Below are 17,500 nucleotides of genomic sequence, written 5' to 3' on the forward strand. Positions count from 1 at the left end.
TTTCAAGTGTATAAATGATAAGAGCCCAATAGTTGAAGTGTCAATCACTAATCAACACCAGTTGATTGGTGGTTGGAAGGCGGAACCAAAGAGCTGAAGCTCAACTTCCGCAAACAGAATTTGGTGAATGAACAAATATACAAACGCATACACGTACATTTACATACATGTACACACTCGTACATATGTACACATATTCATATACATAGTAGTAATAGGCATCCATGTATGTGTTTGTGTATACACATACAAAAACACATACATGTATATACAATTTTAAACCCTATGTTTTCTTTCCAAGTGGTTCTTTTTGAATACCTAAATCACATGTTTGTGATATTTTTGGGAGCATATTTATGTATGGATAGAGGACTGGATAACACAGTGTAAATTGAAAATGCAAATTGCATGAGCACCATCGTGAATATGTAATGCATCTTCACAAGCAGTTATCATAAGGCAAGAAGGCCATTGTACTTTCCATCCCCCAAGGCGGAGAGTGTCAGGTATATTGCAGAGTCAGGTATATAGCAGCCAGGTATATTGCACACAGAGAAGATGGTTACGACAGCACTTGATAAAGCAGGTTGGATTCCTCGGAAAATTTTGGTTTAATATTATACACACACCTGTACTTGGATTTTTCTTCACTTTCATTCAAACACTACAAAAGTGCAACACATTCGTCAATGTCATAATTATTATTTTTATTATTATTCGAAAACCGACGGAGCACTCCAAGGACTCGAACCTGCGTTCCAGATGGCCGTCTTAAACTTCCCCCCCCCCCCCCTCCCCGGGAAAACCCCAATGATTTTCGCATGATAACATTCTAATGTGATTTCCCAGTGTTATTATTATTATTATTATTATTATTATTATTATTATTATTATAATCTTTGATGTTAATTGATACGTCAGAGAACTGGAAAAACTTTCCTCTTTGATCTCTAATGTAAATTAGATTAAAAGTTCTTCCTTAAAAGTTTTTCCTAAGTTTACATTGGATAGCCTAATTCTCCAAGCATTATTAATATATCTAAACTTGGGTATAAACTTATATCTTATTTTAGCTTTTAACTTGGCTAAACAGAGCATAAAGTGCTGTCAACGATGCAGAGACATAGTTGAGAGTAAACTCTATTGAATCTTAAGTTCAGTCTCTTAAGTGAAGCTTAAGTTCAGTCTCTTAAATTCGAATCGTCATCTACACTAAAGTTCCTCTCGACTTTGTGTTACTCAACGTACGTGTGAACATTTATCAACAAAACATTAACATGTGCAGATCTGAAAGCAACGGTGAAAGAGGATAAGAGGGATATATATCCTTGAGTATTCATAGTGTACTTAATAGATCTCAGTACTATGGTGCCGAGTGTCAGAGGGTGAGAACACGCATAGAGACAAGTGTTCTCTAGGATAAGAGAAGTGTTCTCTAGTTACTTTGATAACAGCATCAATTTAATACGATATTTAATGACAAAAACCCATAATGTACCCCTAACCCATCCCCTCCACGAATACAGAGTTTCCAACACACCGAATACGTGACTGATCTATTCTACAAAATTCCACAAATAAATCCCTTCCACCACCCCCAAAAACCCTGCTCAACAACCTCCACACTCATGAATAAGCACCAAACAAAAACTGTGACACGCGACCCCCTGATGGATGATTCCTTTGCACGAACAGAGTAAATTTTCCCCCCCCCCGAAATACTTGGTAATTATGGTAGGAACGTTGGATACAGATTGCCAGTGGAGGCATACAGTCACTGTAGCCATCTTGGAATGGAATGAGAATATATAAAGAACTGGAATGGAATATTATCCATTCAGTGTTGATATTATCCATTGTATTATCCATATTATCCAATGTTGATTATACCTGTCTTTGTGTTGATTATACACGTTTTAGCGTTAATTATATGTTATATATATATATATATATATATATATATATATATATATATATATATATATATATATATATATATTTTACTCCCACCCCGCACTCTCGATTTGCGTCGCAACTTCGTTAAAAAAAACGAAACAGTTTTACCTAACCTAACCTAACCAGAAACGTGCTAACCCAAACAACCCACCTAACCTATCAAGGCCGATATATGTACCATAAACGACGCATCACCAAATTACCATGCATTATAATTTTATTATTATTTACCAATACGTACATTTTACGGTGGATTGGTTGATTCTGGTAAAAAACGTAATAAGGGCCGTGGTTGAGGTATCCCCCCCTTTCCCCCCCTTCCCCCCCTCCCTTCCCCTTCCCCCCCCCTTCCCCCCCCCTTTATATTTGACCAGAAATTTGGAACTTTTATTGTCTATTTTGAAACCCAATCTGTTTGTTACGGAACTCTGTCTATCTGTCAGCCCGGCATCTGTCTCTTGATGAATGTTATTGAACTGACAGAAGTCATAATTCGCAGGAAAATTGGATCCGGGAATGAAGGATGCAAACAAAAAAAAACACTTAACTGGTGGAGAGTTGGTTTGGATTTATGGTTTGAGGTCAGCGTTTTGTGAGTGGGTGCTTGTTTGTGAGTCAGAGTGTGTGTGTGAGTCAGAGTGTGTGTGTGAGTCAGAGTGTGTGTGTGTGTGAGTCAGAGTGTGTGTGTGTGTGAGTCAGAGTGTGTGTGTGAGTCAGAGTGTGTGTGTGTGTGAGTTAGAGTGTGTGAGTCAGAGTATGTGAGTTACAGAGTGTTTGTGAGTTATTGTGTGTTTTTTGGGTAACTCATTGTGTGTGTTTGTGACATGGTGTGTGTGTGTGTTTGTGTGACTCATGGTGTCTGTGTTTGTGATTCATGGGGCATTTGTTTGTATTTGTATCAAACTTCACTCTCTCTCTCTCTCTCACTCTCTCTCTCTCTCTCTCTCTCTCTCTCTCTCTCTCTCTCTCTCTCTCTCTCTCTCTCTCTCTCTCATCTCTCTCTCTCTCTCTCTCTCTCTCGCATACCTTGGAAAGAAGATACCAATAAATGTCACCAGTACGACCCTGAGGATCGTAAAGTGGAGCTGGGGGAGGGGGAGGAGACAATGGGTAGAAGGAGGCATGGGGGAGGAGGAGGAGGTAGAAGTTGAGGAAAGAACTGAAGAGTGGGAGAAGATAAAAGAAGGAAAGGTAAGAGGAGAATTGGGGGGTGAACCATAGAAGGGGAGAGTTTGGTCGACTGTGAGGCGCCATCGTGGTCATCCCTTGCTAAGGAGAAGGAAGAAAATTTGGAGGAAGAAAATTTGGAGGAATAAAATTTCAAGGAGGAGGAAGAGAACTTCAAGGAGCAGGTGGAGGAGCAGCAGAATCTGAAGCTTGAATTTTTAATTTTATATAATGCATATATTGTGAGGTCTCCAGCCTCCTAAACTGGAACAGGCCATCACAGGCTGAGCAAGTACCACCATACACCCGTACCGGCAGTACTCCGTCTCCTGTACCTCATCCACATCAATCATTCATCTCCGTCAAATCATCCACGCAAATCATCCTCTGCTGCCCTCTGGAGGCACGAATGGTTTCTCTGGGTTCATGTATTGTCGTGAGTGTCTCGAGACAGGTGTTGGCTCAGATGTTCCGTTGGATCTGGATTGCCTGGCAGGTGTCTGCGGCGCAGGTGTGGATGAGGACAGGTGTGGAGGCTGACAGGTGTGTGCGGTGAAGGCCTGACCAGCCTGGTGGAGGAAGCCCAAGTGAGCCTCTTGTCTCTCTCCCCTCTTGAACCCCCTCGTCCACGTATTTTGCTGCGCTCTTTACCTCTCTTCTTCCCCTCACCCACTTGTTTTGTCAACCTTCTCCCCCTTACTCACCTGTTTTGCCAGGGTTTTTTATGCTTCCCCTCCCTCTCCTCCCTATTTCCTCTCTCTCTCTCTCTCTCTCTCTCTCTCTCTCTCTCTCTCTCTCATCTCTCTCTCTCTCTCTCTCTCTCTCTCTCTCTCTCTCTCTCTCTCTCTCTTTCTCACACACACACACACACACACACACACACACACACACACACACACACACACACACACACACACACGACCTAATTTTCCTGTCGATTCCAGATTGCTTCAAGGCTGAGGACCAATATGTTGGACAATCCAATATTCTCTTAACTTCTTGTTCGTAATTTCCTTCAGTCCTTCAATATAACGTGGAGCAACTCCATTAATATAACTGTTTAATATGACGTGTGTGTGCACAACTCACCTAGTTGTGCTTGAGGGGGTTGAGCTCTGGCTCTTTGGTCCCGCCTCTCAACCGTCAATCAACAGGTAAAAACGAAACCTGGGTTTCGTTCTTCAGTCATAAAGTCATGAAGCCCTTTATGCTTTCATATCTGCTTTGAATCTGAATAATTCATTTGCTTCAATTAACTCACTTCATTGCTTTTGTTCACTACTCCCACTTAAACAAAAGTCTTTCTGGTGTCTCTGTTTCTCATTTGTGTTCTCAGTTTCAACCTGCATCTTCTTATTTGTGTTCATCCTGTGGTATGTAAGCTGCCCTTGTCAGCCCTATCGATTCCCATGAAAATTGTATATGTGGTAATCATCTCTCCCATAAGTTTTCTATCTTCTGGGTGCGGAGATTTAATACATTCAATCTTGCCTCATAACTCAGACCTCTTAGTCCCGGAAATAGTCAGGAGACAAGAATGGTGAATTTTGCATGGTTGGTCTGACATGGGGTATATTGAGCTCTGAATGACTGACCATATCGAGTTACAGCCCCGCTGCTCCTGTGCCAGGGAAGTCCACTGCGGGCTCACCATAGGCCGTGCTACTTTGGAACTTTTGTTCTAAGTAGCTGAATCTAAAACAACAACTGACCATATCAGCTTCGGGCTTGGGGTCGTGTTGGGCTTCAGGCATATTAGTCTCTGGGGAATCATGGCCACACAGGTCTTTATTGATCAACCAGCAAATGTACGTTTGTCTGACGTACTCTGAGTGTACGTACTCTGAGTGTACGTACTCTGAGTGTACGTACTCTGAGTGTACGTACTCTGAGTGTACGTACTCTGAGTGTAAGTACTCTGAGTGTACTTACACCAAGTACACCTCTTCATGAATATCCGAGTTGGTTCAGCGTCATATTAAAGTCTTTTAACATGTCTTTTGTTTAAGATTTCATCTTCCATTCTATACTTTGTGTCAGGTGTCCTGTTTCCAACATACAGGTCCATTACTTTGCACTTGCTTGAGTTAAAGTCTAGCAGCTACTTGTTTTCATGCTATCATTTTTGTCTTAATCATTCTCATAATCATACGCAAATATTAATATATCCAATCACCAACTTATCTTTTACTATCTATAGATAGTAAACGATAGTTCAACCAAAAAAAAATCCGAATATATGAATGATGTTTTTTTTCTTCAGAATCCGTAAATTTAACGACTCGGTCAAAATAAAATTCTTGAAATAAAAGGAAATAAATTATGTTTAGTTGAGGTAAAAAAAAAAAAAGTAATTGACGAAGCACCGCTGAGAGTTGCCAAGCCGGGTTTTTTTCCCAGGTTTATTCCCAGTTTTTTTTTTGTTGGAGAAGGAGGGGGGGGGGGTATGGTGACCGGGCCCCCCATAAACCGGTTTAGTGGATGAGGGGCCTCACTGTGGGGCAGTTTAGCGCTGCCAGGCCTCGGAGTAAAACTTGCTTTATGACGAAATTCTCACGTGGGAAGAGGTTAAGCGAGTTTCAGTGCAGTGAATGTTGCTGTCGCGGGTTGTGTTGTGGTGTGTGTGTGTGTGTGTTGTGGTGTGTGTGTTGTGTGTGTTGTGGTGTGTGTGTGTTGTGGTGTGTGTGTTGTGTGTTGTGGTGTGTGTGTGTTGTGGTGTGTGTGTTGTGTGTTGTGGTGTGTGTGTGTTGTGGTGTGTGTGTGTTGTGTGTTGTGGTGTGTGTGTGTTGTGGTGTGTGTGTGTTGTGGTGTGTGTGTTGTGTGTTGTGGTGTGTGTGTGTGTGTGTGTGTTGTGGTGTGTGTGTGTGTGTGTTGTGGTGTGTGTGTGTTGTGGTGTGTGTGTGTTGTGGTGTGTGTGTGTGTGTTGTGGTGTGTGTGTGTGTGTTGTGGTGTGTGTGTGTGTGTTGTGGTGTGTGTGTGTGTGTTGTGGTGTGTGTGTTGTGGTGTGTGTGTGTGTGTTGTGGTGTGTGTGTGTTGTGGTGTGTGTGTGTGTGTGTTGTGGTGTGTGTGTGTGTGTGTTGTGGTGTGTGTGTGTGTGTTGTGGTGTGTGTGTGTGTTGTGGTGTGTGTGTGTGTGTTGTGTGTGTGTGTGTGTGTGTGTGGGTGTGTGTGAGTGTTGTGGTGGGTGTGTATACTCTCCTAGTTGTACTCACCTAATTGTGCTTGCGGGGTTTGAGGTTCGGCTCTTTGGTCCTGCCTCTCAACTGCCAATTAACTGGTGTACAGGTTCCTGAGCCTACTGGGCTCAGTCATGTCTACACCTGAAACTGTGTATGGAATCAGCCTCCACCACATCACTTCCTAATGCATTCCATTTGTCTACTATTCTGAGAATAAAACCATTCTTTTTAATGTCTCTATGGCTCATTTGGCCACTCAATTTCCATCTATGTCCCGTAGTGTGTGTGCTCCTCGTGTTAAATAATCTATCTTTATCTACACTACCAATTCCCTTGAGAATTTTGTATGTGGTGATCATGTCCCCGCCGAACACTTCTGTCTTCTAACGACGTGAGGTTTAATTCCCGTAGTCTCTCCTCATAGTTCATGCCCCTCAGTTCGGGTACTAGTCTGGTGGTAAACCTTTGAACCTTTTCCAGTTTAGTCTTATGCTTGACTAGATATGGACTCCATGCTGGAGCTGCATAATCCAGGATTGGTCTGACATATGTTGTATACAAAGTTCTGAAAGATTCCTTACACAAGTTTCTAAAGGCCGTTCTTATGTTAGCCAACCTGCCATATGCCGCTGATGTTATCCTCATGATATGGGCTTCAGGGGGACAGGTCTGGCGTGATATCAACCTCCAGGTCTTTCTCTCTCTCTGACTATTGAAGAATTTCATCTCCTAGATGATACCTTGTATCTGGCCTCCTGCTCCATGCACCTATCTTCATTACATTACATTTGCTCGGGTTAAACTCTAACAACCAGTTGTTGGACCATTCCTTCGGTTTGTCCAGGTCTTCTTGAAACCTCAAGCAGTCCTCCTCTGTCTTAATCCTTTTCATAATTTTGGCGTCGTCAGCAAACATTGAGAGGAATGAGTCTATACCCTCTGGGAGATCATTTATGAATATCAGAAACAGGAAAGGACCGAGTACAGAGCCCTGTGGGACTCCACTGGTGACTTCACGCCAATCTGAGGTCTCACCCCTCACTGTAACTCTCTGCTTCCTATTACTTAGGTTCTCCCTTATCCACTGGAGCACCTTACCTGTTATTTCTGCCTGTCTTTCCAACGCATGCATCAGCCTCTTATAGGGTACTGTGTCAAAGGCTTTCCGACAGTCCAGGAAAATGCAATCCGCCTTACCTCTCCCTCCCTACCATGAATACCTTGCCTCTCCCTCCCTACCATGAACACCTTGCCTCTCCCTCCCTACCATGAATACCTTGCCTCTCCCTCCCTACCATGAATACCTTGCCTCTCCCTCCCTCCCTCCCATTAACACCTTGCCTCTCCCTCCCTACCATGAATACCTTGCCTCTCCCTCCCTACCATGAATACCTTGCCTCTCCCTCCCTACCATGAATACCTTGCCTCTCCCTCCCTACCATGAATACCTTGCCTCTCCCTCCCTACCATGAATACCTTGCCTCTCCCTCCCTACAATGAATACCTTGCCTCTCCCTCCCTACCATGAATACCTTGCCTCTCCCTCCCTACCATGAATACCTTGCCTCTCCCTCCCTACCATGAATACCTTGCCTCTCCCTCCCTCCCATGAATATCTTGCCTCTCCCTCCCTACCATGAATACCTTGCCTCTCCCTCCCTACCATGAATATCTTGCCTCTCCCTCCCTACCATGAATACCTTGCCTCTCCCTCCCTCCCTCCCATTAACACCTTGCCTCTCCCTCCCTACCATGAATACCTTGCCTCTCCCTCCCTACCATGAACACCTTACCTCTCCCTCCCTCCCTCCCATTAAGACCTTGCCTCTCCCTCCCTACCATTAACACCTTACCCTTCCCTCCCTTACCTCTCTCCTCTTACCTCTAATTATCTACTTAATTCGGTTCGTAAGACAATTTGGCCTAATTAGCCTTGGACACACAGGATTACAAACAAATTTATGGCCTCTCTTTCTCCTCTGAACATCTTCTCCACTCTCTCTCTCTCTCTCTCTCTCTCTCTCTCTCTCTCTCTCTCTCTCTCTCTCTCTCTCTCTCTCTCCCTCCCTCTCTCTCAGAACATGCAGTATTAACATCCACTCGTAGTTGTTCATCACAGTACCACTAACAACATAATAAAACTACTTAACACAAACCAAGGTTCCATGTTTACGATGATCATCCAATCTATTGAACAATTTCAGCACTGTGGAGAGGGGGGGGTGACCTGCTGCATGGGTAACAGCTTCTCCTCCATATCGACCTGCCCTGGAGTGGACACTCCAACCTCGACAACCCGGACGCAACTCCATAGTCTCACGTGACTGCAGAATGCCTACTACTATAGCCATTAACGTACAATTTATTAAGTCTATTGAGGGGAAAAACTGACGTCAAAATACATAATCACACTTTATAAAGAGTATGATGAATGGATTATATTTGCTTGGTGATCGGTGCATAACGCCTTACCATATGGAAGGAGCAATATATTAGTAGATCCAGAATGCTACAGCAAGATTCGTTGTGGGGGTCGCTTTGACACTATGTTATGTGGCACTCTTTTCAGTGATGCCAACCCTGATCCACACATGTTCCGAATGTACCCCACAGCAATTATTATGATAAATTGCGCAATGCATATACATTATATATATATATATATATATATATATATATATATATATATATATATATATATATATATATATATATATATATATATATATATATATGCGAACAAGCCTGAACGGTCGTGTTGGTCTGAACGGTTGTTTTGTTCGGTCGTGTTGGTCGAGTGGTTAAGGGATCTTGTACATCAGATGCATTGCTTCTGGCAGTATGGGTTCGAGTCACTTCTGGGGTGTGAGTTTTCAATTATATATATATATATATATATATATATATATATATATATATATATATATATATATATATATATATATATATATAATGTGTGAATGTGTGTGTGTTTCTAGCTCCAGTGATCATACCGTAGTTGAAAGGAAAGTTTAAGGGGGGGGTGGATAGTGGAAGAGGGGTGGATAGTGGAGAGGGGGGGAAGAAAGTGACAGGATAGATCAAGAACGTAAGAACGAGGGGGGAGAAGACATAGAGGAAAGTAGCGGAGAGGGATGAGGGGGGGAGAGAGTGGTGGGGGATTCTGCCAGAGCTGACCCCTCTTTCCCTGCGTCAAAACAAAAGATTGAGGGGGAAGGGGAGTCTCACCTTTACTCTCCCACAGGTGAGTATCAAACACCCGGCCACCGCACCTTAAACTGACACATTTTTCATCTGTCCGGACTATTGCTTGGGCTCGGTGGACCGCTCGACCTGGTCCGTGGACCGCTCGTCCTGGTTCGTGGTCCACTCGTCCTGGTTCGTGGTCCACTCGTCCTGGTTCGTGGTCCACTCGTCCTGGTTCGTGGTCCACAAGTCATGGTTCGTGGTAAATTTTGTGTGAACGTTCTGTATATATGTCGTCTGACGACGATGAGACACCATGACAGAGACGCTGACGACGATCGAGAGACGATGGCCCCACGCCCCAGCCCCACGTCACCATGCCTGAGGCCTCGTCACTAAGACCTCGACCAACTTCCAAGGTAAGACCCGGGTCGATGATCGGTTGGCAGTGGTGAAGGTGGAGCGAGGCAGGAAGAGTCGTCTGGAGCGACGACACTAACCCACGAGGCAGGAAGAGTCGTCTGGAGCGACGACACTAACCCACGAGGCAGGAAGAGTCGTCTGAAGCGACGACACTAACCCACGAGGCAGGAAGAGTCGTCTGAAGCGACGACACTAACCCACGAGGCAGGAAGAGTCGTCTGAAGCGACGACACTAACCCACGAGGCAGGAAGAGTCGTCTGGAGCGACGACACTAACCCACGAAGCAGGAAGAGTCGTCTGGAGCGACGACACTAACCCACGAGGCAGGAAGAGTCGTCTGAAGCGACGACACTAACCCACGAGGCAGGAAGAGTCGTCTGGAGCGACGACACTAACCCACGAAGCAGGAAGAGTCGTCTGGGGCGACGACACTAACCCACGAGGCAGGAAGAGTCGTCTGAAGCGACGACACTAACCCACGAGGCAGGAAGAGTCGTCTGAAGCGACGACACTAACCCACGAAGCAGGAAGAGTCGTCTGGGGCGACGACACCAACCCACGTGTTATTCACAAAAGGTTCTCCAGGAGTGATTACATTCACCAGCCCTTCCCCCCCAACCCCCCACCCCTAAACCCCCTCCATCCATATATATTAATGAAACACAGTTTACACATAACAGCCCGTCGTAATAAACAATGACCAAATGCTCGTTTATGCAGCCGTTTAACCCCCCTGTTAATAAACTTAAAACACTTTACACATGTTCGTTATTTTTTTTTTTAGTAATGCTTTGCTCTTTTTCGTGTGTCCGAATCGCACAACGAAAGGGATTCACGCACGTACTGAAAATACAATCGCCCGCAGAACATATACTCTTAACCTAAACCGATCCAAAGCCTAGCTATACACAATGATAATATACATTATTAATGTATATTATATTTCTTTTTCTTAACACTACGGAACAATTAACAAATGTTTCACTGTAGTCTGCCGCACCATGGACGGATATAACCTGTAAACAGGCTCAAATTTAATTACCTGCCAACAGTTCAAAAAAAGACTATCTGAACCTATTCTAGTCCTAATTATACACAAAACTCTAATATATTACAACATTAAAGCGTATTTGATAAAATATCGCCTTTTTACGCAGTGCGGAAGAATTTACAAATGCGCCCTTGAGGGCGACTGGAGCCTCTGAAGGTCGCCGACGAGCGCGTTTTTCATTTTATGACGAGGAGCAGCCGCCGGGTTAACGAGGATTTGTTCAAAGCTTTGGAGACTGGCTGATGTATTTTGGAGACCAGCTGGGTGTTCTCGGGGACTGGCTGGGTGTTTGTCAGACAAGCTTGGTCGGTAAAACATACAAGATTGGCTACAGTGTTTTAATCCACAATAATCTCAGATTCACCAAGCAGGCTTGGAGGAGGGAGGTGATTGTTAACAGTAACCTTATGCTGTGTGTCTCAAGCCATCACAGGGTTAATATAAAACAAATAGCATTTAAAGCAGGTCGTAAAAATTCAGTCAATAGCTGAATGAAATAGCTCAGAGGCCCTCGCTAGCCGCGCTCCACAAACCCATAATCGATGACCCAGTGCACATAGGCAGTTGCAGGTGTATCAACTAATTCATTAGGACTCTGGAGGTCAGGTACACGCCCAGACCTCCAGAGTCCTAATGACATGGCTTAAGTATTTCCAATTACATATGAGAGAGAGAGATATACAGAAGAGTAGCTCTAATCTGTTTATATTGTCAACCTAGGTTTGGTTTAGGGGATTGATAATGCGTGTCAGCTCTCTTTGGACTGTTGATTGCAGGGTGATGGAAGAGGACTTGATACGGTTCTCAGGACTTTATAGAAGAGGTGGTGCGGTTTTGAGGACTTGCGGCGAGGTAGTATGGAGGTCAAAAAGGGACGAAAGATGGTGTGATTCTCAGAGACAGACAGGTAAGCAAACAAGAAAACAATATAAAGGAAAGTAGGAATGGCGGCCAAGTATGTTTACAATCCAGAAAATGAACCAATTAACAATCAAGCAGGTGATCAAAGAAAATGTCATTAGGATGTGTGTGTGTGTGTGTGTGTGTGTGTGTGTGTGTGTGTACAATCCGTCCTGCATTATGACAGGAACGTAGAAAGACAGGTCAGAGGGTAGACAGATACGAAGGTAGACAGATACGAAGGTAGACAGAAAGAAACAAAGACACAAGGGCATCGCAGTAGACAGGCAGGCAAGCAAAAGCCGTCATTAAACAGGTTGCCTGGGTTATAACGTCATTACCAAAATATTCAAGCGAGGTAAACACAAAATATATGTGAAGATAAATGCGAGCGAATAAGAGAAAATGTTTCTTTCTTAAGCATTAGTCTGTGATAGCTAAGAGTCTCCAGCAGGGACAGGCAAGCGATCACAAATTGAAAGAAAACAAGAGTTTCCCCGGAGTGAATCTTATAGCTGGTGTCCCTTCATTCTTTTCCAAGGACGGACACACACACACTGAGAACCGCGTCCCTCTATATATATATATATATATATATATATATATATATATATATATATATATATATATATATATATATATATATATATATATATATATATATATATATATATATATATTTATATATATATATATATATATATATATATATATATATATATATATATATATATATATATATATATATATATATATCAGATAAAAATAGCACATGGTTTTAGAGGAAATATTGTGAACACGGGTCCATACTGCAGGCAGGGAAAATATACGGGAAATATTGGGCTTAAATTGCCTGTCTGCCTCTGAAAATTTCACTGAAACTTACGAGGCGATAGAGAGAGCTGGCCACCATGCTGCCAGCCCCCACTGTGCTGCTCCCCTCACCATGCTGCAAGCCCCCACTATGCTGCAAGTCTCCACCCATGCTGCCAGCCCCCACTGTGCTGCCCCCCCCCCACCATGCTGCCAGCCCCCACTGTGCTGCTCCCCCCCCCCCCCAAACCATGCTGCCAGCCCCCACCATGCTGCCAGCCCCCACCATGCTGCCAGCCCCCATCATGCTGCCAGCCCCTACCATGCTGCCAGCCCCCACCATGCTGCCAGCCCCCACCATGCTGCCAGCCCCCACCATGCTGCAAGCCCCCACTATGCTGCCAACGCCCACCATGCTGCCAGCCCCCACCAGAGTGTGCTCTAAGTCTTCCCGAAAGCCTACTCTTTCAGCTTATAAAATGAAAAGACCCAATTGAGGGTCTCCAACTAGCTGTTTAAGGATGTCCAGCTTAGCTATACTATGACCTGTCACAGACCTATTGTGCCTGTCTCTCCTGACCTGACTGTTAAGCGCGTAAAGATGTCATGAAGCTATTGTATTCTAAAGTTCAGCTGTGGAACGGTGACTACATGATTGGGAGACACTTGGGTTCTGTTTGTCCGTGTATCACTGTCATGCAGAGAACAGGTCGCAAGACCATGACTAGAGAAAACAGCCCAACTCACACATATGAAATGAAGGTGATCAGGATTCACGACGGACCGAAACGTCATCTCATTCATTTGATTAGGGTTCTGGATGGTGCGAAACGTCGTCGTCACTTACTCGTCTATTGTGAGAAGTGGATTATTAATCACCATTATCTGCAAAGACTTATGCCAACAGGGTCATGATACAATCATCACGATATTTGTCGAAATTTTCTCAGTAATTGTATTTGCAATATCAAAGGAAATTAGAGTTAGTCATTACCTTCTCTCCATTTACCACTCCGCAAAAAAAAAAATAACAAAAGTATGAACCCAAGTGGTATAGTTGACTTACCGAAGACCATGCAGAGAAAATGTCAATATTTCGGTGCTTTAATCTTAGTAATAAGTGGGATTTTTTAGAGGATTGGTATATTCCGTTGTGTAAGTGTGAAGTCCTCCCCACCATCTCCCACTCCCGTCCCCTCGTCCTCCCCATCATTCCCCACTCCTTCGTCCGATGAGTATGTGAGGGGTGAGGCATATGGACGGTGAGGGTGTGAGGAGTGTAGGGGGTGGAACGAAGACGAATATATGAAGAGCAGTCTGCGTTGAGCAGATGGCCCGTGTGGTATTGACAGCTAGATGAATCAGAGGATGTAGAGGGAAGCGAAGGAGGGGCGGGGGAGGGGTGAGGGAAGTGTGAGGGAGGGGTGAAGGAGTGGCGAGAGAGAGGAGAGGAAGAGGCAAGGATGGGCAAGGAAGGAGCGAGTGAAGGGCGAGGGAGAGAAAATAAGTGTTTACACAAGTCTCTCTTGAATCTAAACTCATCCTGCGTTATTTAATCACCAGTCCTAAGTTATGACATCACAACTTTCTAGCGAAGTTACCAACACGAAATGTCTACACCTTTAAAAACGTAGTCCCTAATGTATAGAAAAACAGCCGGAATACCTCGAAATTAGAATCAGCTTACCTCTTCTCTCAGGCAGAGCGGCGGAGTAAGTGAACTGTGGGTGGGTTTTCCCGTAGACTTACTCGTCCCGTCCAAGCCTCACAGATCCTGTGTGATGGGGATTTTTTAGCATCACCTAGTTAGCTTTTTTACACACTGTACTCCACTTCATATAGTCTAGGGTAGCTGCACTAATGCAGATGTACCTCATGTATTAATAAAAAAAAGTCTAGTACAAATGCGGATGTACCTAAATGTATCAATAATAATATTCTGTGGTGAGTAAGAGAGTAACTCTCGGATGAGTAACATTCTGTCCACAAAAAGTACCACCGTTTAAATACTGAATTGCTACAGAGCCAGATAGATAAAAAAAACAGTGGACAAATGAGTTAACTGATCAACATATAAGGAAGATGACGGATAGAAAAATAGAGAGTAAAAGTGAGAGGAGGAAGAAGGGGGGGGAGGGAGAGGAAGGGAGGGAAAGTTCATGTCTCAGTTGTGGGCGTCAGGTGAACCCCATAATGACGTGTCCAACTCCCAGGTGACCTCGTTAGCACCTGGCCTTTCACCTGCTTTGTCTGGAGAAACGCCAGTGGTCTTGGGTGCTTCCAGAGGGGAAAAAAGTCATTAAATATTTCTTTACCGGTATTTTTTTCCCGCTTTGGTTTCCTACAACATTACTCAACATTGGTTAAGTGAAATAGTCTCAATGTTAATTGTGTTAATTATTAAATGTTGAATGTAATATTTCTTGAAATTTTATCAAATGGGTTTCTGAGGGAAGAAAAGGGAATGTAGCAGACGTCAATTGCTTCTGGTTCTTCAACTCTTCATTCAACTCCTCTTCAACTCATGTATATATAGAGCAGAGCTAAGAAAAAAGTTTACATTTTGTTTCGGTATAGATATACTTTTAAATATAAAATTTTGTTAAGGGGGTGTTTTAAGCTCATAACATTGTATGGTCCTATGATGTACATTGTGTGGTCCTATAATAAAGGCGGCTGTACTTTTAAAAGCAGCAAATCAAGTTATACATTTGAATATTATTTACCAATTATACATATATTGAAGTCCATTTTTATTATACACCAATCTAGATCCTTGTGTAATGCAGGGAAACATAAAAAGTTACGATGACGATTTTTAAGCAAATAGTAAAAATCAAGGAATTCGCTGAGATATTTTTATCTCAGCATTAATCTTAAGAGATAAACCAAATAATTATTCCTCGTAAGAAATATTGCAAGGGAGGGAAGTAATGATATAGCCCCTACCCAGGGCAAGATCAAAAGTTGATCCTGACAGCATCAGCTTCTGACAGCATCAGCTTCTGACAGCATCAGCTTCTGACAGCATCAGCTTCTGACAGCATCAGTTTCTGACAGCGTTATGTTTATATATCACTTGGAATGGGTATAAGGATAAGAATTTAGGATACGACGGAGGAGTGCCCAACCTCTTGGACGGTCGGGGATTGAACGGGGATTGATCCAGCCCAAGTGACCTGAGCAACGACACTGAATCATTATGTACTATTAAGAAACGCAGAAGTTTTCTGATGAAAGACAGTGATCTACCGCGGAGTCAAGTCTTTACAAAGATTGCCTCAACGAATTATGATAATGATATAAATTTGTCTCAAATAGTGGAAGATGAGCTCGTGGCTGTAATAACTTTACACTTTGAGAGCATTAAAATCGCTCTAAGTTTGGATAACGTTTTAGTCGAATATATCACATTAGAAACCGTCGAGGAATTATCAAGCGTAATCATATATGGGTCAGCGTTACATTCCCCTGCTTGCAGTCTTAAAACAAACTGCAGGATGGAAGAGGTTTAAGTCTTGCCTTGCAATACTCACGCCATGGTTCTGTGAATCCCCTCGGCCCGGTTTCTGACCAGGCCATCTGGTTGGTGATCGGGTTTCGTTCTATAGGTGTCATTTTAGTGCTAATGTGTTTACAACCAGGCTTCAAATTACTGCTGGGTGGGACAAAGGGAAAGCTGATTGCCAAACTGCCAATTATGAGTATGGCAGATCACCCACTAGCACTGTTCTCTATCAGTATCCAGCGCCCACATGTTGGCACAGTACATACATTATTTATGCACAGTCAATAAGAATATAAATTTGTAGTTTAGCGATAGTTTTTAGGCGGCCTTTTATTAAGCTTGTATATGTTGACTCAGCCCAAGAGGGTATAAATACACCGTACTCTGTATTAATATTGCATAATAAACAAGGATAAGTCTATATAAATATTGGCTCCCTCGTAACTCAATATATATATAAGTATATGAGACTGTAACCTGATGCGGTATTCCAGTGCGCAAAGCCTTAGTAATCCTTAACTGTACCATCAGCAGGCTTTTACTACTGGTGTTTAACACAGTCATTAACGAGGCTTACTTCATCATAGTTCTAAGTTTCGTAACACTTATATGACTCTAATGCATTAACATTAACAATAGTGAGAAATTATTGTTCTCATTTATATGTGTCACGTTAGTGTATTATTTCTGTGTGTTGATAACAATAATGTTAATTTTCCAAACAGCAACATGGAATGTGTCAACACAGATCCCTCACGCCAAGACCAACAAAGAATTAATCGTCAGTGTACGTAGCTAGTCACACCATAAGCCTCATGATAGTCTTATAGTACCAATAACAACACCTCATCACATGGGATATAAACACGACCGATAAATGTATAATGGAACCTAGAATGATGTTACTGTGATAACAGAAGCCGCCTCGTTACACGATAACACTCGTATTTCCTCGCGTTCCCGAAATTGCTTTGAGAAATTTTTCGAGCAAATTACATATCACGGTCCTGTGAGTTTGGCTAGCAAGAATTAGCTTTGCTCTGTATAAGCAGGAATGCCACTCTCGTGGCCAGTATTGGCGCCAAGCCTGGCCAAGCTATGAGGGAGTAACACTTGGTGTTACAAGAATGTAACACTTGGTATTAAACGCATACCCATGTATCCACCTGTCAAGTGGGTTCATAGGTATACCCTCACTATATGGTTCAGCAGATACCGTTCCCACCCACAGGAATCTAGACAACTGATAATATTTTCTCCGTACCGGATCTGAACTCCCTCACCTACTGCTCTTGTCGATCATGGAAAAAATACTAC

General features: G+C 43.2%; 1 protein-coding gene across 1 annotated transcript in view; it reads left to right on the forward strand.

Moving 5' to 3' along the window:
* The first annotated feature begins 3,078 nt into the window (after positions 1-3,078).
* The window catches only part of LOC138368722 (uncharacterized), a 59,291-nt gene continuing 44,869 nt past the window's right edge, over positions 3,079-17,500 (forward strand). Inside the window, exons 1-2 of the mRNA XM_069331444.1 lie at positions 3,079-3,147; positions 3,371-3,559. Of these exons, the coding sequence (XP_069187545.1) occupies positions 3,079-3,147; positions 3,371-3,559 (258 nt within the window). The remainder of the gene's footprint in view (positions 3,148-3,370; positions 3,560-17,500) is intronic.

This window comes from Procambarus clarkii, chromosome 26 (genome assembly GCF_040958095.1).
Source record: "Procambarus clarkii isolate CNS0578487 chromosome 26, FALCON_Pclarkii_2.0, whole genome shotgun sequence".
NCBI lineage: Eukaryota > Metazoa > Arthropoda > Malacostraca > Decapoda > Cambaridae > Procambarus > Procambarus clarkii.